Here is a 24,481-nt window from a genome sequence, read left to right on the forward strand (position 1 = left end):
ACTGTCAGCTGATTTCTCAAAAGAAAGTCTGCAAGTCAGAAGGGAGTGGCAAGAAATATTCAAAGTGGTGAAAAACATGGAACTACAACCAAGATTGCTCTACCCAGCAAAGCTATCATTTAGAACTGAAGGTCAGATAAAGAGCTTCACAGATAAGAGAAAGCTAAAGGGGAAAAAAAAAAAGAAAGAAAAAGCTAAAGGAGTTCATCACCACCAGACCAGCACTATAGGAAAAGTTGAAGGGTCTTCTTTAAGAAGAAGCTAATGAAGAAAAGAATCTGACAAACTAAATAGATTCAGAGACATTGACGCATGCAACAGACGATCATATTTCAGAGGAAAGAGGGAAGGGGGTGGAGGGTGGGAAGAGATTAACCAAAGAAGTTATATGCATATATGCATAACCCATGGACATAGTAAAAAACGGGGTGAAGGCCTGGGAAGGGGGTGGGAGCGAAGTGGAGGGGATCAATTGGGGGGGAAATGGGATACCTGTAATACTCTCAACAATAAAGATAAATTTAAAATAAAATAAAAATAAAATAAAAAGTCTGGGATAACTCCAATATCTAGATCTCCTGTGGACCTACTTCTATTGCCTTTTTTTTTCTTCTCTTGGTTCTCAGTCACTTAATCTTGTTACCTGCCATGCCTGGTAATTTTTGGTTGAACATTGGATACTGTGTGTAAAAATCAGAGATTAAGTCAGGCTCTGGATAATCCTAATATCCTCCAGAGGATTTTCCTTCTAGCAGGCAAGTAGGATAAGGCAGAACACCATAATCCAGGCTGATTTAAATGAGGTTTCAACACAGGCAACAAAAGCAAAAATAGACAAATAGGACTACATCAAACTCTAAAATTTTTGTTCACCAAAAGACACTATCAACAGAGTGAAAAAGCAACCTATAGAATGGGAGAAAATATTTACAAATCATAAACCTGATAAGGGGATAATATTTAGAATATATAAAGGACTCCCATAACTCAACAACAAAAATGTCAAGTAACCCAATTTAAAAACAGGCAAAGCATTTGAATAAGCATTTCTCCAAATATAATATACAAATGGCCAACAAGCATATGAAAACATTCTTAATATCACTAATCATGAAAGAAAGGCAAATCAATACTACATTCAGATATTATCTCCCAACCACTAAAATGGTGGATATAAAAACAAACAAACAGAAAATAATAAGTATTGGTGGGGATGTGGAGAATTTGGAACTCTTGTGCATTGTTGGTGGATTGTAAACTGGTGTGATCATTTCAGAAAACAGTATGCCAGTTCCTCCAATAATTTCAAATAGATCTACCATATGATCCACCAACCCCACTTCTGGGTATATATAGAAAAGAATTGAAAGCAGCGTCTTGAAGAGATGTTTGCACATCCGCATTCATAGCACTATTCACAATAACCAAGAGGTGGAGACAACCCAAATGTCCATTACTGAATGAATGGATAATCAGAATAAGGTATATACAGCCTTAGCCAGTTTGGCTCAGTGGATAGAGCATTGACCCACAGACTGAAGGGACCCAGGTTCGATTCTGGCCAAGGGCACATACCTCAGTTGCAGGTTTGATCCCCAGCCCTGGCCTGGGCACCTGCAGGAGGCAACCAATCAATGTGTCTCTCTCACATTGATGTTTCACTCTCTCCCTTCCACTCTCTCTGAAAAGCAATGAAAAAAATATCTTCAGGTGAGGATTTAAAAAGAAAGTATATATACAATGGAATACTATGCAACCTTAAAAGGGAAGGAAATTCTGTCACAAGCTCCAACATGGATGAACTTTTAGGATGTTATGCTAAGTGAAATAAGCCCGTCACAAAAGGATAAATACTATATGACCCCACTTATATAAAGTATCTAAATTAGTCAAATCAGTAGATATAGAAAGAATGTTACTAGATATATAGATATATAGAATGGTGGTTACTAGAGGTTGAGGAGAGAAGGCAAAGGGGCTTTCATTTAATGAGTATAGAGTTTCAGTTCTGCAAGATGAAAAGGATCTGGAGATCTCTTTCACAACAATGTAAATATACTCAACACTACTGAACTATACACTTAAAAATGTTTAAAATGATAAACTTCCTACCACAATCAAAAGAATTTTTTTAAACCTTTCTATGCTGTTCCAACATTTACAACTTTATTAGATAAATAATAATAATTATTATAACAGCCATAACAATGTCAACAGGGATAAAAACTTCCATTGGTTGAGTTCCTGAAAACAAACAAAACTATGTTTCAGTTTTTATAAGTTTTGGTCTATTTCCTATTTCTCTTTACTCTTGGGGTACAGCCCCTTGAGGGTCCACTGAGAGCTGGCGTGTTTATAGAAGCCCTTCACCCTTGGGATCTCCAACTTTTATCTTCCAACTCTGTGAGATGGCCAGAAGACCTGCTCAGACTCTCAGGCTATTACCTGCCAATTATGAATCAGCAAGTGCCCCAGAGGGAAAAGTGGCACCCTCTCAGGCTCACCTCTCTGAGCTTCTCTACTCTCTAAGACCTCGATCCCTCAAATCCTTGCTGCCTTGATGCTTTCAGATATTTAAAATACTTTTTTCAGCTTTTCTAATTACTCTTAGTAGGGGAGATGGTATCATGCTAGTCTTCTATATCTAGATGCAGAAGTCCTTGGGAAATTTTAGAAAATTGAACAGAGAGACCTTTCCAGTGGTGATTTAGATTACAGGCTAATGTGAAATAAAATGTATGGGATTTGGGCTGGAAGACCCTAGTTTGACTCGTCTTTACCATAACCTATGAGACGTTGGGAAAGCCTCAACCCCTGGGATGCTTAAAGGTACATTTCTAGTGAGTGGACAGCATGTATATAGGTAGGTATTATGTACAATTCTTGGCCTCATTGTTGGTTCTGTTTTATCTCCAGTTTTATCCATCTTTCATCTTTTGCATCATTTTAACATATGCTCTTCTGAAGCATCATGTTTCATTGCCAGTCACCTTAAATTCTTTCTGGCAGTATTTTAAATTATTTACCCATTATTCATTCATTAAAATAAACATGTTTACTCCCTAAACCTCACCAATTAAATCAAAATACGTAATGATCCCTTATTTAGTTTACAAGACTGAGGTTCAGATCGCATGAGATGATGTATATGAAAGTGCTTTGTAAAGTTATGTACCAGCATAATTAATTTATTTAAACCTGGGAGTCATGTTCAATATCCCTTCTTCTTTGTTTTTCATATCTTGCCCATTAGCATGTCTTCCCATTTTAACTCCCTACATGTCTGTCAAATCTATCCACCTCTATCTTCACCAAAACTCCTCTGACCAGGCCACCATCATCTCTCACTTGAACCATGATTGTAGTTTCTTATTGGTCCTTTCTCTTCCACTTTTTCCCCCACTGAATAATTTTCCCTATTTTACTCAGTGTGGTATTTTTAAAATGCAAATCTGATTGTGTTACTCTCTTGCTTAAAATACCATTCAATAGCTTCCCAGCTCTCTGAGGAAAAATATCAGTCTTTAACTCAACTCTGCAAGGTTTAGCCCTTGCCTTGCCTCTCCCCATCACAATCTGTGCTCCAGTTCCATGGCCTTCCTTCAGTTGCTCCCTGCCTCAGGGCTTTTGCACATGCTGTTCTCTCTCCTCCCACCCCACCCCGTGCCCCATTACCTAGCTAACTCCTATTTATCCTTCCAGTTTCCCAGCTTAAATGTCACTCTCTTAGAGGAGACTTTCCTAACTGCCACACCTAGGTCCTAGAACTTGAAACCTCTCTTTTATAGCAGATAAATAATTAATGGTGCAAGCACGTCATACTATCTGTTTCCCCTGCTGAAATATAAGCTCCTTGGTTGTCAGGGACACATTTATCTAAGTTATTACTGTATTACCAGTGCCTAATACAGTTCCTGGTGCACAATAGTGCTCAATAAATACTTGTGTCATCAATGAATAAATGAACCTTTCTTGGGTACACACCAGCTGACAATTTGTTTTTCTGCCAGAGGCTGGGGAGTTAAAAGGTGTGGGTATAGTAGGAAGCAGGACAGACCTTTCTGACCACTCCTTCCTCTACCCTTCTCACATTAAGTACTCACCTTCCCCAGTTCAACCGAAACACAACAGTGTCTGCCTCATCATAGGCTCTCCAAAAGTACCCCAAGTAGAATACTGCTAGATCATGGGGGTTTTTTGAAGCTCTGTGGGTAGTGTATCAGGAAAGAGGAGATTCTCTTTGCTAGTACCAGAAGAACGAACCTCCAAAAGGGAAGCTAGCTCATGAGCTCCCCAGTGCCCTCCTGTGGGGAGCTCACAGTGGTCAAAATAGTTCTTCCAGCCAGGCTTTTCCTTCCCCTCCAAGTTTTTGTCGTTTTTAAAATATTAAGATATCATATATGCTCATGATACAAAGCTATAAAAGGATATACACCCCCCCCCAAAAAAAAAGCTTTACCCCTACTCACTGAATTTCCCTATCCAGAAGCAATAACTTTCCAGAAATATTTTATATAAACACAACTAAATTCATATATATTCTCCCACACACACCCTGTATAGAAAGGTAGCTTACTTTTCACACTGTTCTATAGCTTGCTTATTCCATTTTACAGTATAGCTTGGAATATGGAGGGCAGGTGTGTGGTAGAAGGGGTCAAGGGAAAAACAAAGGGGACATCTGTAATACTCTCAACAATAAAGATAAATTTTAAAAAAACAACAATATAGCTTGGAGATTGTTCCATATCAGTTTGTATAAAGCTACTTCATTCTTTTTCATACTTGTATTCTTTTGAATGCATGTCTCATAATTTTTCTGTCCAGTACCTTATTTATGGACATTTAGGTAGTTTCCAATATTTTGCTATTGCAACTACCAGTGCAGTGGATATACTTGTATATATTTCATTTTATGCATGTTTTGTTATTTGCATAATAGAATATCTAAAAGTGATTCAAAAGTATAGACATTTAAAGTTTTGGTAGATATTACTTGCCACATTTAGCACATACTTAATGCATACATTTGGTCTATGTACTGTAATGTCATATTATATCTTAATATCTAGGAAGCTGGTCATACTACATTCCCTTTTTAGAAATTTCTTTTTGAACCTCGGAATCAACTTTTCTAATGTCAGAGAAAAAACTTGTTGGCATTTTTATTGAGAATTCATAAAACTTAAGATCAACTTACTAGATTATTTTATCTTTTATAATCATTTTAGTAGATTCATGTTTTCCAGGTAAAAATCATATCATCATCACATAATGAAAAATTTACCTCTTCATTGCTCATGAAGAATGTTTTGTGGTAGGGGGATTGAGAAGGCAGCAACTTCATTTTTTTATAAGATTCTTCAAATGGGCAATGGTTTAAAGCTTTAAAAGTACAAAAGGGCCTACAGCAGAAAAATCACCTTCTGACCCCATCCCCCAGCTTTCCTCCCCACAGGCAACCAATGTTCTTTGTCATTTCTTTTATACCCTTCTACAGATATCCCATATACATGCAGGCCAGCACAGCTTCCCTGAGAGTGCTTCTGGTGACACAGTCTCAGAAGCCCAATCAAAATCTGGGCATTAGAAGGTCAAAGAAAAACAAATAGGAGATCCTCTCCTGTGTCTTGTCTCCTTGGTGACTAGACAAATAGAAATAAAAAAGACATGGGCTCTGAGTCCCAAGATAGTTCCACAACGTCTCTTGTAGGGTATCCCAAAACCTGGTAGGCTTGGAAGAGCTTGAGCTCTGGCTTCTGCTTTCATTTATTTTTCACCAACAAATTCTACCTTCTTATCTCTTTCACACAGATGAGTCCCAGACATACATGTTCTCTCTACATGTTTATCAAAACAGTCCACAAACATCTAGCAGCTTGCAGCCCATGATATGTTTAGGGCCTGAGATTTGGGGCTGGATGTGGGACTCCTGTTTGAGAAGTCATCTCTTCAAGAGTCTTTCAGTGTCATCCAGGTAACATCTCAGAGGATCTCTTGAAGTCACTGAAGCCACAGGCTTAAAGGTTTCTTCTGGGCTTCTCCAAGTGGCACATCTTTCCCACTCCACTCCCCACTCCAGCCTGCCAGGCATACCCCTGCTTGGGCCTCCTGGCACAAGAGATAAAGTGAAAATGGTAACTCCCAACAGCTGGTCCAAGAGATACCAGCAGGGAGGGGGTAGGAGAGAAGAAACTTGTCAGGGAGCTCACAAGAGAAGCGGAAGGCAACTCCACTATTTATAGATTCTTAAGCCAACAAAAATACCTCCATCATTTTTTGTTTAGAGAACAGATTCAGAGGGGGAGCCCCAAGCAACAGTTCAAGACAGGCACTTCCTGTGGCCAAGTGGATAAGAGCAGCCTGCATCCATGGGACAGGGTGAGCCAAGCCAACTAACTCTCCATGGGGCTTGCTGGACTGTCAGTAACCCCTCTATCATTGTGTTTTCATTAAAGGAAGTAGCATGGTGGTGGAAGTGATGGCGGTGTGACTATGGTGAGGAGTGGTAGTGGGTGCTGGTAGTGGTGGAGGTGAAGGTGGTGGGGCTATGGAGTGGCAACAAGGTAGATTGTGCTGGTAAGTTCATGGTCATAATTGTGGTGGTGGTGGTAAGAAGGTGATGATGGTTAACACAGATTTATATTCTTGTCCCAGGATCATCATAACATGACTATTCTCACTAGTTGTGATACTTATGGGAGATGATACTGGAAAAACATGAGGGTGTCATAACTTCAAGTCTAAATGGAAAAGAAGGGAATTAAGGAATCCAACTAAAAGGGGCAAAGACAGACATAAAGCAAGAAAAGAGGCAGACCCAGAGGATGCAGAAACTTCATGGCCTCTCCACAGGCCTGTTAGCACATTTACAAGTCTTGTGAATGAGAATTGTCTGATAAACTGTTTTAATTTTCTTGGGCCCCCTCCTTGTAGAGTTTTTCTGGGCTGCATGGTGCCATACATTTGGTAAGCTTTTAGGTGAAACAGCCAAAATCTTGGGTGAGCTGGTTCTACTCTCTGGGCCTCACTCTTCTCTCACGTATAAAACAAGTGAATTGGACTTAGTGATTTCAAAACCAGCTCTTAAAATTATCTGATTGTGTTCTAAGAAAAACTTAGTACTGGTGAGCAAGATTCTGGATTTTATTCATTGCTTTTGAATCGGGACCAGAAAAGGGGGTCAACAATGAAAACAAACACTGCTCTTGATATTAATAAGTTTCATTTAATTGGACTTATGTGTCTGGCCCTATGCTACGTGTATTACAACAGTTCCCCTTTTTCATGGTTTCAGTTACCCATGGTCAACTGTGATCTGAAAATATTAAATGGAAAATTCCAGCAGTAAATAATCAATAAGTTTTAAGTTGTGGGCCGTTCTGAGTTGCGTGATGAAATCTCACGCCATGTGCTTCCTGGGATGTGATCAGCCCTTGGTCCAGGGTATTTATGGTGCATATGTTACCAGCCCTTTAGCCACCTAAGAGCCATCCAGGTTATCAAATAAAATTTGTGGTATCACAGTGCTTGCTTTCAAGTAACCCTTATTTTACTTAATAATGACCCCCAAACCATTCACATAACTTTTATTACAGTATATTGTTATAATTGTCTCCTTTCATTAATAATTATTGCTGTTAGTCTCTAACTGTGCCAAATTTATGAATTAAATTTTATCATAAGTATGTATATATAAGAAAACACATAGTATGTAGCAGCAATTTTCAACCTTTTTCTCATAGAACACATAAAACTAATTACTAAAATTCTGCAGCACACCAAAAAATATATTTTTTGCCAATCTGACCAAAAAAAAAAAATAGGTATAATTTTGATTCACTCACGCTAGATGGCTATTGTGTTGGCTGTGTCATTTTTTTATTTGGCAATCTAAGGGAAAAGAGGTCAGTGCCCCTTACTAAATAGTCAGGTTTTGCACTTTCAAAAAATTCTTATAGCACACCAGTTGAAAATCTCTGGTATATAGTACAGGGTTTGATAGTATTTGTTGTATTTGTAGGCATCCACTGGGTTCTTGGCATGTATCCCTCAGGGATAAGGGGGGGGACTACTGCATATACATTACTTCATTTAATCTCCACAACCCTGCAAGGAGGAGTGATCATTCTAAGGAAGAGAAAACTGAGGGTCAGAGTAGTTAAGTTACTTGCCTTAGGTGGCACAGCTAGTAAGTAAATTGAGCCAAGGATTTTTGAGCCTTGGTCTCTCTGACTCCAGGTCTCTGTTTTATTTACTTGTCTCAATTACCTAGTCTCCATGTTTTCTCTCTTTTCCACATAGCCCTGGGGATCAAGAGCTGCGACTTCAAGGCAGCAAGAAACAATGAGGAGCACCATACCAAGGACATCAGCTCCAAGCGCCTCATTGTGAGGAGGGGACAGCCTTTCACCATCAGGCTGCACTTCCGGGCGCCAGTCCATGCATTCCTGCCTGCCCTGAAGAAGGTGGCCCTCATTGCACAAACGGGTAAGTGGGGCAGGCCTAGACCCCTTTGGCAGCAGGATTGGAGGGTTCTTTCTCATCACCCCCTCAGAGAACTAAGGGGCAAATGGCCTACATGGTACCTGGTCCTCAAGACGTTTTGCCCACCTAGCAGGGCTGCTGTGAGGAGATAATGTGCATAATAAGTCTTGTTTATTATGATTCAGAAGTTGCTTTGCAACATTATCACTAGGGGTTTTTTTTGTTGCAAATATACCAGTTTTGTAGAAAAGCCTGAATGGGATCTAATCCAGGCTGAATATCACGTTTAGTTGTTCCTATTTATTGAATCTGTACTACATGCCGGATATTAGGCCAATGGCTTTACATGCAATATCTCATTAAGACCTCACATTGACACTCCGAAGCAGGTATTATTGCTATGCCCATTTTATAGACTATGACATACCTAAATGTAGGTCCCTGGACACTGAGAACCTGTGCGCTCCCACCACCCTCTACCGCCTCCCATTAATGGATGGGCTTCTTACTCTCCTCCCAAAACAATTTTTTACCTGCTCCAATTTTGTTATACTCGACTCTATTATTCCTCAGTTGTGACCAAGAGGTCCAGGTGACCAATTCATGTGTTTGTGACTGCAGGAGAACAGCCTACCAAGGCCAACAGGACCCAAGCCACGTTCGGGATTTCCAGTCTGGGGGACCGCGAGGGGTGGAGCGCGGCGGTGGAGGAGAGAGAGGCGGAGTCCTGGACCGTCTCTGTGACCACGCCCCCAGACGCTGTCATTGGCCACTACTCGCTCCTGCTGCAGGTCTCGCGCAGGAAGCCACGCCTCCTGGGCCAGTTCACCCTGCTCTTTAACCCCTGGATTAGAAGTGAGTTTGGATTGGGTCAGCCGGGCACTGGGTACTCAAGGCGCAGGATCTGGGTGCAGCCTGCAGCTGCCTCTAGGGGCAGCTCCAGCCCTCGCTCTTGCGGTGTCTGCTTCCTGGATGAATGGACTCTCAGACCCAGGGCCCGGTTTTGGTGTCACCCCTGGCAGAAGCAGACTGAAAGCAAAGGTTTCTCTCACTACCAAACCCTCGTGTTGGCTCAGGCTATTTGGTCACAGGAGATGAGAGTCAGAGATGGCCCTGGGAGAGCTACCCTTTATTGTAACAGTACAAGGCGCGAGAACTAGAAAGTGCTTCAGGAATGGAGGTGACCTAAGGGATAAACTTCTTTGTTTCCTCCCTGGACTCTCAAAGACTGTCCCCAGGTGAATCCAGGTTTTGTGGAACCTGAGGTTTATATAATTTGGAGAACCCTCTTAAAGAAAAAGAATACAAAATTTTGAATTGTTAAGGCCCCTCCCATGGTCTGAAGGGGGTCTGTGCTAGTGAGGGGCCCCTTCAGCTTCACAGTAAATCTGTTCTGCTTCTCTCCACTTGTGTGTTCTGTTCTTACTACTGCAGATTGCTGGGTCCTCTCCCTACTGAGGGCCCCAAATACCCCCCTTGAGTTGTAAATGACAAGGGTGGCCTCCTGTAGCTCAGCACCCAATGGGTGGGCTTCCCTGGGGTCAGGTAACCTCCTGCTGTCCAACCAGTGGCCACCTCTGGCAAAGCTCAGCCCAGGCTGTTGGAACTATTTCTTTTTGTTGTTGTTAATCCTCAATCCTCACCCTAGGATATATTTTTTCCATTGATTTGTAGAGAAAGTGGAAGGGAGGGAGGGGAAAGCAGAGAAAGAGAAAGAGACAGAGAGACAGAGAGACAGAGAGAGAGAGAGAGAGAGAGAAACATCAGTTGGTCGCCTCTCACATGCACCTGGGATCCAACCCACAACCCAGGTACGTGCCCTTGACTGGGAATCAAACCCTCAACTTTTCCGTGCACTGGCTGATGCTCTAACCACACTGGCCAGGGTCTGATTCCCTTTTTATGTGTCACCTGAATCCCAGTGGGCTCCCTATCTCTACTACCCTTGCCCAGGGTAGGATTCTCCAATCACCCGTCGCTCAGATGGCCCTGCCTATCCTCAGTTCAAGGCTTTCTTTCCGGCTCCACAGGGTGGGCAGGTGGAACAATAGATGGGAACTAATATTCATTCATGCTTGGCTTGTAGGGACCTGCCTAAGTACAGCCTCCGTGTGTGTGTAGGGGGGAGGGGGTGTGTATGGGTGTCTACCTGAGCAGGAGTGAGTTGTTTGCTCTGCTCACTGGGAGGTGATTAGGAGATTTTTCAGAGATTATCTGGGACTCAGTCTCATCTTAGATACTTGGAGATGGGGCTTTCCTAAATTCTAAAGGAAATTTTACATCCTATAATGAAATCAGAGCCCTATTCATAAACAGCAAACTTTGTAAAAGGGAGGCTGCACCCAAGCAGAGAAAAAGAGGATGGTGCCACCTGTGCTCTGGAATGTACTTCCCAGAGCCCTGCAGCACCTGGGCCAAACACCAGTTTGAAGTGACTTCCAAAGAAGTGATGTCCAGCTGACTTCATAGAAAGTACTCAGGATTCGGGGCAGGAGTCAAGGGCTCCTTGTGTATATGGCTCTGATTTTAGGCCCCAGGTTTTTCAGGGCTTCCTGATTTCTAATATCCTACTCTTCTGTTGCTTTGAGGACCCCTTGCCCCAGATAGGTTCCTGGGCGGATGGTTTGGAAATATTTTTCTCCTTCTGGTCCCCAGGAACCAGTCTAACACCCCATCCCCCTCCACCTCCAGCACCAGATGCAGAGAGAGACACTTTGCAAGCAGAGCAGTTCCCCCCACCACTCCCAGCTTCCTGAAGTGGGCAATGGACTCTTCCAAGCCTCTGTCTCCTCCCCAGCCCAACCCTTGGATGAGAACAGCAGAAGAGGCACTAGCAAGAGACTGTGGGAGTCCTAGGCCCCTGTGGACACCTCCAGAGTAGAAAGCCAGCATTTTGGCTTTCACTTCGCCAGCCCCACTGCTCCCTCTGACCCTGTTTTGCCAAATGCTGCTCTTCCCTTCTGCTCATCCCTATCAGCCTATGTTGTATTGGCTTTTCTGAAACACTTTTTTTTTTTTTTTTTAATTGAACTTGTAAGAGAGACATAACAGGCCCACTGGGAAGTTCTCTGGGCTGCTGGCAAATTCTCCTGGGTTAGTAGCACTCTGGCTGCACGTGTCTTCTGGGAACCAGTAAGCTTTTTAAGGTTGGCTTGTTCCTGTCGGCCTGGCTGACCATGAAGGCCACCTTGACTGACACAGACACTCTGACCCCTTCCCCCTCTCTCCACCAGAGAGGAGACAGGGTCCCCAAGTGGGCAGTGAAAGGAGGAAGTTCTTCTTCAGTCCTCATTAAGCCCAGAGCTGAAGGGGAGACCTGCAGCCGAAAGTGACTGGGCAAGGGGGACAGAGGCCAGGATGTGGAGACAAGCCTAGTGCCACACATCCCCTCATTCCTGCCTGCACCTCCCTCTCCACAGAGGATGCTGTGTTCCTGGAGAACGAGGCTCAACGCTGGGAGTACTTGCTGAACCAGAATGGCCTCATCTACCTGGGCACTGCTAACTGCATCCAGGAAGAGCCCTGGGACTTTGGTCAGGTATGGGGACCTTCGGGGAAGGTGAGGGGACAGTGATTGCCCCACAACCTTCAGTGTTCAGGCCAGACAGAGCTGGCAGGTGTAAAAGACCCTGGCCCTGAGGCAAAATGTTTAAGAAATTTCAACCATGTGGTACCTCTCTTTCGTCAGGGCCATATAAGACCATCCTTCACAGCTTCCAGGGTTATCTTCCTAAAGACCACACAAATTAAATCCCTCTGGTAAATCCCCACTGTCTACAGGATGAAAACCAATCCCCTGGCATGACAGCCAGGCCCTTCACAGCCAGGCCACTGCTTTCCTTTCCCCGAGAGCCACCCATGCTCCAGCTCCTGGCCAGCCCCTGGACATGCAGGCTGAATGTTCCCCCTACCTGAAACAGGTTCCCTTCTTTATCTCTTGGAAAGCTCCTACCCATCTTTTAAGACCCTCTGAAAGCCTTCCTCAGCTCCCAAAGGCAGAGTGAATCTCTCTACTGGGCTCTCTGCTCTGGTGGCATCTCTCCTAGAGCCCTGGCCGTTGCTGAGATCTGTAGTCTAAGTGGCTAGCTGTCCCCCTCCACTCCTAACTGGGCTTTCGAGAGCAGGAACTGCCTTGCTGTCCTCCGCACGTGGGTCAGAGCTGGCAGGAGCAGTAGGAGTGCACTAAATGGATGAAGATAGAAGTGAAAGAAAACAGCACAGCCCTGGTCTTCAAGAGTTCACACATTATTGGGAGAGTCAGCTAATAGAACAGGCAAAGGATTGGACTGCCAGGCACAGGGAGACAAGGCAAGGGAGGAAGGAGGGAAGCCTGAGTCTAAGAGAAGGACAGGGTGATAGGGCTGAGGTGTGGGATGGAACGCCTTCATCACTGCTCTGTGTGGTCCCTACAGTTCGAGAGGGATGTCTTGGACCTCAGCCTGGACTTACTGAGTGTGGACAAGCAGGTGGAGGAGTGGGGCAACCCTGTGCATGTGGCCCGCATTTTGGGCTCATTGGTGAGTAAGGAGGGGAAGTGGGAGCCCTCCAGCAGAGCTGCCCCCTCTATGGCCCTGGGTATCTTCAAAACACAAGTGGTCCCTTCTTCCCAGGGTCCGGGGGATAGTTCCTGGACAAGTGCATGAGTGAGGAGGGGAGGACAGTAATATCCACAGGGGAGAGAAAAGCAAAGGGAGGCGTCATCCTCCAGGGCACAAACCTGAGGACTAAACCTGGCCTGGATTTCCTCAGAGGGGTCCTCCATCCCCTGCCTCCTCCCCCTGCCAAAACTAGGCCTAGGTGTCCGGAAGGGAGGGAGTGGGGTCCATCTTACTCAGTGTTTGCAGCTAAGGTGGTCCAAGGGACTTGTTTTTATTTCTAATTCATTCCTAAGGACATGCAGATCATGAAGATAGCTTAGTGCTTTTCCATTGTTCCTAAAAGTCCTTTCACAGGAGTGATGTGTCCCCATTTCCTCTTGTGCCACTGGACTCCCCTCTGAAGGGGTGGTGAAGGATGGGGCCAGCCTGTAAGGAGGAGAAAGTTTAGGATAAATGGGTCTCGAGACCCCAGGTGCAAACACCCTCAAAGGGATCAGGGCCAGGGAACCCAGCCACTAGTGAGGGGCCACTCTCACCTCCTCTGTGGCTTTCTTTGCCAGTGTGGTCCACAAACCCCTGACTTCTAGAGGACTTGTTAAAAAGGTGGGTTCCTGAACTCCCCTCCGCCCCCCAGAGATTATAACCCAGTGAGCTAGGGTGGAGCCCCGGAACATGCAGGTTTAACATGGTCCAGGTAATTCTGATGCAGGTGGTCTGTTCCCCATGCGTGGAGAACTGCGATGAGCCCTCCTCACCCCACCCCCGCTTGTCCCTCTTGCCCTCACCTCGCCCGGTCACCGCCACCCCACCCCAGAAGCTGACCATCCTGAGACTCACGTAGCATCCACACGCTTCCCCAAACAGCTGCATGCTCTCAAGGAGAAGAGCGTCCTGCCCACCCCGCAGACCCAGGCTGACCAGGAAGGGGCCTCAGTGAACAAGCGCCGGGGCAGCGTGCCCATCCTGCGGCAGTGGCTCACAGGCCGAGGCCGGCCTGTGTATGATTGTCAGGCCTGGGTGTTGGCTGCTGTTGCTTGCACAGGTACAGAGCAGGCTCACCTTGGCTACTGTACAGGGTGCCTTCCTGTTGGGTTGCCCTGTGGTCCCCGACGCGGGAGGGACATCTTCAAAAGCAGGTACTGCCTCCACTCCGCCGCAGCTCCTCACCTCCATCGCATCCATAACTGGCTCCGGTGCACCATCTGGCGAGGAACCAGCTATTTGTTCATGACAGCAACTCCTGACCAGCTTCTGCCCCTTTTCCCCCTCAGCAAAGTTGGGCCCATCTGGTGGACTCTGCTTTCAAAGTCACTTTCGCTCCAAAACTTCCCCTGCGCCTCGCCCAGTGGAGCCAGCGTCCAGTGCTCTGTCACCTCCCCTTGCTGTGTGCTCTGCCTGCTGGGTGACTTGTGTGCACCTCATTTCCTGGCCTTTAGAGGTCCTGTGCCTGGTGTCAGTTCTAACTTCCTGGCGCCTGTGCCCCTCCTTTCCATGGTATCACCTGGCATTTAAGACAGTGCCTGCCCAGAAGAGACACCCAGAACACTAGCAGTGCCCCCAGGCCTCTGCGGTACCCTCTGACTCTGCCCCTTCCATGCAGTGCTGCGGTGTCTGGGGATCCCTGCACGCGTCATCACCACGTTCGCCTCAGCCCAGGGCACCCGCGGGAGCCTGCTTGTGGATGAGTACTACACTGAGGAGGGCCTGCAGAACGGAGAAGGCCAGCGAGGCAGAATCTGGTGAGAAGCCCAAAGGGGATGAAGTCTCAGACTGGAAGGGCTCCAAGCCCAGGTGCATAACCCCGTGGGAACCCACCACCTTGAGTGCTGAAGGAGGCTTTCAAGACTCTTGGGGGGCAGGACACTAATGGTCAGTTATGGCATGTGCGCCCCTTCCTGGTGTTGCAGCAGTTTTTACACAGCATCGTCCCATCTGCATGGCCACAACTGCTGTTTCTAGAATCTCTTCATGACTCCTTTGTTTAAACACTTTTGCTACCTTCAGGATCTTCCAGACTTCAACAGAGTGCTGGATGACCCGGCCTGCTTTGCCCCAGGGTTATGGTGGATGGCAGATTCTGTACCCAAGTGCTCCAAAGCAAGGTGGAGGTAAAACCTGGGAGTGGGCTCAGTACCACCCTGGGCTGCACAGAGCTACCTGGGCTGAAGGAGTCCCTTAGAGAGGAAAGGGGAGCAGCGGGTGGTCCAAAGGGGGTCTGAATTCCCTAAAGCAGGAAAAGCAGAAAGGATAGTGGCTGGCAGTGGGCTCAAGGGGACAAAGGTGTCAACCATCTCAGACCAAGGCTGTGGGGAGACTAGCCCCATCTCAGAGCAACAGGTGAGAAAGCTGAGCCTCAGTGAAAGGCAGAGGGTGTCAGGAGAGCTGGTAGATGTGCCGGGTCAGGGGCTTGCGATATGGGACTTCTCAGATTCTGGCTGTGGATGAAGAGAGGATCAAGATAGGTTCAAGCTCAGAGAAGGAATCTTCAGGATCCATAAAAGGATGGTTCTTCCTTTCCCAGGAACAGCACAGTCCACAGAGTCTGGCATATATAAGTGCTCAATAAAGGTGTCCTATTTCTATTACATCCATAGCAAAGCTGGCTTAGGAACCCCTGTGTATTGTGTTTCTCTGAGGTTCTACCTGTCCAGTTTCTGAGAGGGCTCCTGCCACAGGCCATTACCAAAATTATTGTCACTAAATGTTGTGTTTCACCTCTGCATGCCCCCTTGGAAACCCTGCTTAGTGCCCACCTCTGACCTTGATCTCTGGGGAGCGAAAATAGGGTTTAGGATGGGAACGGAGGTTGTGGAGATCTGACACAAGCAGAGGTCTGGGCATGGCTCCTCTTGCCAACTGTTCTTTCTCTCCCTCAGTCCTGAAGGCCTGTGATCTGGTCCCTGTCAGAGCAGTCAAGGAGGGGACGCTGGGGCTGACCCCCGCAGTAGCAGATGTTTTCACTGCAGTGAACGCCTCATGTGTGGTCTGGAAGTGCTGTGAGGATGGGACACTGGCACTAACCAATTCCAACACTAAGTATGTGGGCAACAACATCAGCACCAAAGGTGTGGGCAGTGACCGCTGTGAGGACATCACTCAGAACTACAAATATCCTGAAGGTACTGGGCAGGGGAGGGCCCTAGGCTTCTCGGCCCCTGAAATGGCAAAAGAGGGGAAGGGATGAGCTACACAGATGCAGGTCACAGAGGGTTGCAATCCTTTCCCCATCATATAAAACAGAGTTTCTCAATCCCCTTGGACGCTGTTGACATTTTGGTCCAGACAACTCTTTGTTGTGGGGTGCTGTGTGGCATTCCTGGCTTCTCACCACTAGATGCCAGCACCCCTCCACCACCAGCTGTGACAAACAAAAATATCTCCAGACATTTCCAAAAGTCTCCTGAGGGGCAAAATTGGCCCCAGTTGAGAACTACTGCTATAAAACAAGACACTTAGTACTAAGTCCAGCTGCCCAAAGATGTTCTCCCTCTCCCTTGCTTATCCAATCCCTCTCAGCTTGTTCCTCCATATTAGTTAATGGCACCACTGTCTGCCTATTTGTTCCAACAATAAGGTTTGCACTTCTGTCTCTTCCCCCTTTGCTGCCCCATATTACTCTCACATGTGTTCCCTCATCTCCTTCCCCATTTCCTATAGGTAACCCACGGCCTCGTCATCTCTTGTCCACAATATTCCAATGGCCTCCTAACTGGACCCTCCTGCCTGCAGTCTCTCCATCATTATTCCCCTTCCAAACTTTCAGTTTCCAGAATGAGCTTTCTAAGACACAAGTATAATGATGTGTCTTAGAAATTCCAGAATATTCCATGGCTCCCATTGCCCTTGGAATAAGTTCAAATTCCTTCACTTAAGAAGATGGAAGTCTCTTCAAAACTGTCCTCAGGGAGTGTGTGACTTGTCCAAAAGCTGACTCTCCCAACTATTCAAGGGACAAATCATAGCACTTGAAAAAAACTTGGCTCTTGAGTGAGTTGGAAGGAACATTCTGTGTCTGTGGTGGATGTGCTGAACACAGACTTTTTTTTTTAAGCTAAATATGGCCTTAGAGGTATGCAAAGTTCTTGTGACTTTGGCATTTGAGCAGCAGTGGGTAAATGAATCTTAATCCTGGGCTTTTATTAGAAAGATCTGTACCTGCTGGGTAAGAGGCCTGCTTTGTTTCTCCATTCTTCAGGATCTCTTCAAGAAAAAGAAGTGCTGGAGAGAGTGCAGATAGAGAAACTGGCACATGGGGAAGACAATGACATCTATCCTCCCAGTTTTGAGACTGCTGATCCTCTGTACCTGTTCTTGGAAACACCCAGCTCCCTGCCCCTGAGAGGGGATGCCCAGGTCTCCATGACCCTGGTTAACCCCAGTGACCAGGAGAAGGATGTGCAGCTGACAGTTGGGGTGCAGGCGATGTACTACAATGGCATCCTTGCTGCTGAGCTCTGGAGAGAGAAGCTGTCCTTTACACTCAGCGCCAACCTGGGTAACTCTCTATGGCCCTGCCGGATGCCTAAACTACCCAGCTCACACCCTGGGCACACTGCAGCCATAAGGCTCCCCCTGCAGGTCTCAATAGGTAGCTTCTAGCTCCTGGTGTTTCTCAACATAATTTTATTGCGCTTCACACAGAAAAAAACATTCCACAATTCTGACTGCAGTAAGTAAACAGACCATAGCGATAGTGTAAAAAGTGTTTGATTAGGTAAACAGATACAATGGCAGGGGAGCATTGCACCCAGGCTGGAGCAGGCTGCCTCCAAGTAAATCAAACAGCACTGGGTCTTAAAAGATGAGTAGGACAGTGATGGACAAAAAAGTGAGTCATGGGCATTCCAGGCAGAAGGAACAACATGTGCACAGGTTCTTCCTCCCAGATATTCTTATTTAATTGGTCTGGGATGGGGTCCAGGCATTGGTATTTAAAAACAAACAAACTCCCTATGTTATTCTAGGTTTGAAATTTCCTGGACAAGAACAGCTGTTCTCAAACTTTCCTGCAATCAGAATCACCTAGGGAAGTTTTATGCTCAGACTGCACCCCAGACCAATTACATCAGAAATTCCATAGTTGGAGCCAAACATCAAAAAAAATTGTAATTCCTTGGGTAATTTCAATGTGCAGGCAAAATAGAGTCAGCGGAATAGAACTTGTCTACATTATTGCAACAGCCTCCTAATCACCACCCACCCTCCAGTCTCTCCAACATGTTCCCCTTCTAAAGGGTTGGGGTGGGGAGGGGAGAACTAGGGGGAGTGGTGTGAGAGCTCAACGAGGCCAGATCATGCAGGAGCTTGTAGGTCATGCTAAGCAGTTTGAATTTTGTTCTCTGGGTAATGGGGAGCTGGTGAAAGTTGTTAACCAGGGAGTTGATATGATCAGAAATTCATTTTAAAAAAAGAACTTTTGGGAGAATGAAATGGAAGGGGTCATATTAGAGTAGTGGTTCTCAACCTCGGCTGCACCAGGGGAACTGTAAAAATACTAATACCTGGGCCTCACCCCCAAAGTCTGATACAACTAATTTGAGGTATGGCCTGGCATTGGGATTGTTTTGTAAAGCTCCCCATGTGATTCTAAGCATCCAATATTGAGAACCACTGGATTAGAGGTTGAAAGGTTTTGTAATAATCAAGAAATGAAGGACAAACTAAACTATCAGCACTTCAAATGAAGATATAGTAAGGAGGTTATAGATTGGACTTGTGAATATATGTATATATGTATGTGGGGGGAGGGGGAGCCTCTAGAATATGGAAAACGAGGAAGAGAAGGTTTGGGGAAAAAGATGAGTTCTGTTTGTGGCATGTTGGATCAAGCCCATGACATGGCCAAAAGGCAGCTGGAAACCTAAACCTGGTATTCAAGATAAAGGCCTGGTTTGGAGACCAGATGTGGGAATCCCAGGAGAAAAGCGGTGGCCAAGAGTCATGGCATCAATGAGCTCAAGGCAGGTTTGATTCCCAATCAGGGTACACTTGGGTTGCTGGTTCGACCACTGGTCAGGGTGTGTGGGGGAGACAACTGATTGATGTTTCTCTCTCTCCACTCCCTTTCCTTACTCTCTAAAAATCAGTAAGAACATATCCTTGGATGAGAATTTTTAAAAAACTTAAAAAGAAGGGCTGAGTGATAGTCAGCCAGAGACACTGGGTAGAGGGAAGATTTTTGTTTTGCAATTAAGATGAGAGAAAATAAAATCTGCTTACATGCTGAGGAAAATAATCAGCAGAGAGGAAAAGACTGAAGCCTCAGGAGAGATAATTTTTATTTATTTTTTATTTTTTTAATTTAAATCTATTATTGCAGATGTTGACATGATTGCAGATGTCCCCCATTTTTCCCTCCCTTTGTCCACCTCCACCCAGTGAGAGATGGGTTTTAATTGATGGTGCAACCCTTGGGGAAATGAGAGGCAACTAGAATAAGTATAGCTCACATTTATTGGGCACTTATTTGTGGCAAACATGGTTTTCAGTGTTCTATGTGCATTGTCTCATTTATCCTCACAACAACCTTATGAGGCAGGAACCATTATTATCCCCATTTTACAGATGAGGAGACCGAGACACAGAGAGGTTAAATAATTTACTCAAAGTTACACAGCTAGGCACTGGTAGGGTCAGGATGGAGCACAGATTTTAAAAGCAGAGGATTTGACTTGAGCAGGGGGCACACCTCATTCTCCTGGGGGAGCAGTGACAGGCGGGGTAGATGTCAATGTCTGTAGGTTGGAAATGGGAACATAAGCTTGAGAGGCTTCCTCAAGGATGAAGGGTGGCTTTGTTTTCTCTGCAAAAGGCAAAGAGAAGCAGAGAATGTGAAGGAATTAAGTCAGCATATATTCAGCAACAGTGTGTAGCAGGGTCTGAGATAAGCCCTTCATTTGCAGTTTCTCCTTTAACACAAGCCATCCCACTAGGTGGGCGTTATTATTAGACAGGGAAACTGAGGCCGAGAGAGCTTACCTTGTTCTAGTTCACAGGGACTGTCCTACAACCCCATGGGGCAGTCTGCCAAGCGCGGTAGTGAAGGGGGGGTGGATGGGCTCTTGGGTGAGTTCAGATTTGAAGTTGCTGAGAGGGATGAGGCATCTTTCTGACTTCCGTGAGATCCCACTCCTTTGCATTGTGTGTAACCGTTGCTTGTTTCTGGGGTGCACACTCTCAGCCCTTTGCACTCACTCCTCCTGTCACGTGTCCCAGTTAGGAGAATCACCACCAGCCTGTCCTTCTCCTATTTTGAGCGGAGCCCACCCGAGAACAGCTTCCTCAGACTTACAGCTGTGGCAACACACTCAGCGTCCAGCCTCAGCTGCTTTGCTCAGGAAGACATCGCCATTTGCAGACCATGCCTTGCCATTGAGGTAGGCACCAGTTTCTTCCCAAACTGCTCTCATCTGCTACTACTCAGGTCCCCATTTCAGAAGGAATCGGAGGCCATCACACTTCAGTGCAGGCGACTCTGCTGCAGGATTAGCAGAAAATGCTACATTGAGAGCTCCTTATCTTGAAAGAGATGGTTTCTTACATATGCTATTCAGGTTTAAATCTTCCAACTTCTTTAGGTGGTTAGGTAAAGGTTTCTCAAGTTGGTCCTTCCCGGTTGCTGCCTCCATACTTTATATGGATAATAGCCTATGTTTATTTAGCACTTTATACATAGGCCAATGTATTTTCACCTCATTTCTTTTCATTCAAAAGCCCTGTGAGGTGGAAATTTTCCCATTATTCAGATGAGGAACCTGTCCTAGAGAGCAACATGTTCAAGATCATAAAAATGGGACATTTTAGAGACTTACGGGTCTTAGTCTGGTCATCTTTCCACGTCTACCCTGGCCAAAATGAATGTGATTTGGTCTTTGCCCTCACAGAGGTTGTGGTTGGGTAAGGGAGATACATTTGGTCTTCTATGTAAGTGCTTTAATAGAGCCACAAAGTCACTATAGGGTAAGTGAAGTAAAGGGGATTAACTCCATCTGATTAGTTTGAGGAAGACTTCATAAGGAAGATGGCATTTATACTGGGCCTTGAAAAATGGGTAAGCTTCCAATGCAGAGGTGGGGAAAGGCCACTGCAGGCAGAAGGGGCCCAAAGGCAGGGAGCCTGAGGGGGTGTGCTGGGGATGGGAAAGTACCAATGTGGCTTGAATGTTGTTTAGTCAAGGGGAGAACAAATGAGGTTGGAGAAGTGGGTTGGGGCCAGACCATGAAGGGCTCTGAATGTCAACTGAAGCTACATTCCAAAAACAATGGGAAACCCTCCAAGATCTCTAAGTGGGGAGAGGTACCATCAGAGATGGTCTGTGATGGATCAAGGATGAGTAAATGCAGGAAAACCAGGTAGAGGGATAAAGAAGTCAGCTGTGGTGTTTGGGTCAGGATGGCAGAGATAGAAGAGCAATGGCAGGGAGGGTGCCCAGGACAGGAGGGAGTGACTGTGTCTCTTCCCACAGATGCCAGAGGCAGCAAAGCAATATCAGCCTCTTAAGGCTTCCGTCAGCATCCATAACTCCCTAGATGCCACCATGAAGGACTGTGTGATCTCCATCTTTGGAAGGGGGCTCATTCACAGAGAGAGGAATTACAGGTAAGAGACCACAGATTTCTCATCCCACTGACACATCTCAAATGGTAAGAAAGGCTGGAATCAAAGGTTAATAATTGTACTTGTGCTGTTTACATGGACACACAGCAAATATGCCCTTAAGTAGAACTAAGGGATTAGGGTCTGTTTCATCCCGAGGACACCATGTGTACAGGGGGACAGGAGGGAGGGAGGCTGTGTGCTTCTTAGGCACCCACCTGACCCTGGCCGCTGCCCCGATCATGCAGGGAGAGTCTCGATATTGCTGGTGAATACAGGTGAGAGGATTAGGGCTGGCATTAGAGAATATCATGGGGAAGGTAGGCTGCCTCTCGAAAGCTTCATTCTACTAATGCCCACCACAATATTGAATTTTGTTTAAATATTCTTTTATTCCTATTCCCTACTCCCATTCCCACCACCCTTCGTATCCTTTTGTTAGTATATATAAAATGTACACTGTTTCTTCATGAGCCTGACCAAGAGGGAAAGGAAAAGAGAGAGGGAAACATCAATGTGAGACAGTGATATGTTGCGTCCCACATGTGCCCCAAGCAGGGACTAAACCCGAGACCGGGGTATGTGCCCTAACTGGGAATCTAACCCACCCTTCAGTGCACGGGACAACACCCAACCGAGCCACACTGGCTAGGGCATGAGCCTGCATTTTTAAGCTATATGAATGTTATGCTTAATTCTTTTTCTTACTTTTCACTCAGGTCTGTTTTTAAGATTCATCCACATATATCCAGTCCATTGTTTCTGCTACACAATACACAATGCACATCCCCTGCTTCCTACCACTCCACTTCTCAGTGATGGGCACCCAGAGTGCCTCCAACTCTCGGACACCACAAATACTGCTGCAATGAACATCCCCACACATGTCCCCTTATGCACTTGTTTGAAACTTTGGTGGGGGAAGAAAGGATATGTGTCCAGGAATGGAATTGCTGAGTCATAGGATGTGACCTGGTTTGACCAGGTACTATCAGATTTGTTTGCAGAATGGCTACAGGAGCCTCACTCTCCCCAGCACTCCACGATGGCTTCTATACTACTACTATTCCTCCACTCTTGGCAATACTCAACTTTCTCTTTTTTCCAGTCTAATAGAAATAAGGTAATATCTCATTATTGTTTTAATTCAGCTCTTCATGTCTTTGCCTTTTCCATTTCCTCCTCTGTAAAGTTCTTTGACCACCTTTCTTTTGGTGTTCTTCATTTTTTCCCTTGATTTGTAGGTGTTCCCTGTATAGTCTAGGTATTAGTCCCTTGTTGGTTTTAAATGTTGCAAGTATCTTCTTTCATTATCTCTCCTCTCATTATGTCCACTGAATCCTTCATTGAATATACAATATATAGTTTAGAGTTCATGATGATTACTTTTACTGTCCCTAAGGTCCTGGTAGGTTCTCTGGTACTGAGCCAATGCCTCAACCTCATGAAATTCAATGAGGCATTCTTGCCAGCAAGTTCAGAGGAGGGACTGCCAACATTTAACCAGACTTTTGTGGTCTTCCAGATCAATTGTGAGGCAAAGCACCTCAAAGAAAATCTGTACCATTCCCTTGGTCACCATAAGGTCCACAGGCAGGCCAGGAGGCTGCTGAGAGGGCTCCAAACACCACTTGTTGACATACTGACATTTCAAAATACCTGCCATACCTGCTGCATTTAGCAGTGTGAGGGTTCCAAAGCTATAGCTTTTCCAAACACACCCCAATACTGTTACCATGACTGGGACCATACTGAAGCCACAGGTGATTAAAAAAACAACAGCCCAGCCAGCGTGACTCAGTGGTCAAGTGTCAACCCATGAACCTGGAGGTCGCGGTTTGATTCCCAGTCAAGGCACATGCCCAGGTTTCGGGCTCTATCTCCAGTGGGGGGTGTGCAGGAGGCAGCCTATCAATGACTCTCTCATCACTCATGTATCTCTCTCTCCCCCTCTCCCTTCTTCTCTCTGAAATCAATAAAAACATATTACAAAAAAACACACACAAAAACAACAGACGCAGCTTGGAAGCCCTTAGGATTTCTCAACAATGAAATTGCTTACCATAGGGAGGCTCCTGTCTTCTACCCCCTTGAAACCTCATTTCAACACCAAGGTACTTAGATGTTTATTTCATTACGATCCACCTCTTCAAGTAGGGAAAGATCAGTCACTGGGACCAGCAAAGCAATGAACCTAGGATAGAACTAGCACCTGCTTTTTCCTTTATTTTAGATTAGGTCCCGTGCGGCCTGGAAACACCTTGTGCACCCAATTCTGGTTCACACCGACAAAGGTGGGGCTCCAGCGGCTAAATGTGGAAATGGACTGCAACATGTTCCAGAACCTAACCAACTACAGAAGTATCACTGTGGTAGCCCCTGAACTTGCAGCTTAAACGGCCGGCTCCAACATCATTTACCCCAACTACCCCATTGTATCTATGATCAATAACCAAATGTGCTGGAAGGGAAGCTTTGCTTATCAGACAAATGAATCTCTGTTCATTTAGTTGGGCAGAAGAGTGACTAAGATCTGGGGATCTTTCTGATTCCCAGAAATCAATAGAAAAGACATTCATATTTGTCACTCCTGCTTAAGGCAGCCTCATGAAGACTAGTTGTCTTAGAAACTACTGGGCTTGAGTGATAAAAGGAAATCTTTAAAAAGGTACTCAGATAAGTACATGCAGATTTTTCTGGTTCAGGGTTTTCATAACCATTTTAGTGCTAACACATTCATTAACTTATAGGTAAGGATAAGAACCTAACATTTAAATCATTAAATCATTCTTATATTTCCG

The 24,481-nt window shown here is 45.5% G+C and overlaps 1 protein-coding gene across 2 annotated transcripts; it reads left to right on the top strand.

The window, feature by feature from the left end:
* Positions 1-6,371: 6,371 nt before the first annotated feature.
* On the top strand, positions 6,372-24,288 carry EPB42 (erythrocyte membrane protein band 4.2). Of its 2 annotated transcripts, none has more exons than XM_087821913.1 (13): positions 6,372-6,381; positions 8,305-8,490; positions 9,109-9,342; positions 11,907-12,025; positions 12,900-13,004; positions 13,950-14,130; positions 14,683-14,824; positions 15,090-15,193; positions 15,962-16,204; positions 17,281-17,580; positions 20,301-20,461; positions 21,550-21,683; positions 23,914-24,288. In XM_087821913.1, the coding sequence occupies exons 1-13, from the start codon at positions 6,372-6,374 to the stop codon at positions 24,074-24,076; spliced, it is 2,082 nt and encodes a 693-aa protein (XP_087678039.1). In that variant the 3' UTR covers positions 24,077-24,288. The 2 variants fall into 2 exon arrangements, with proteins under 2 accessions (XP_087678039.1, XP_016067518.2); XM_016212032.2 differs by having other exon boundaries at positions 13,950-14,127; positions 14,686-14,824.
* Positions 24,289-24,481: the final 193 nt, after the last annotated feature.

This window comes from Miniopterus natalensis, chromosome 1, assembly GCF_054644295.1.
Source record: "Miniopterus natalensis isolate mMinNat1 chromosome 1, mMinNat1.hap1, whole genome shotgun sequence".
Lineage (NCBI taxonomy): Eukaryota > Metazoa > Chordata > Mammalia > Chiroptera > Miniopteridae > Miniopterus > Miniopterus natalensis.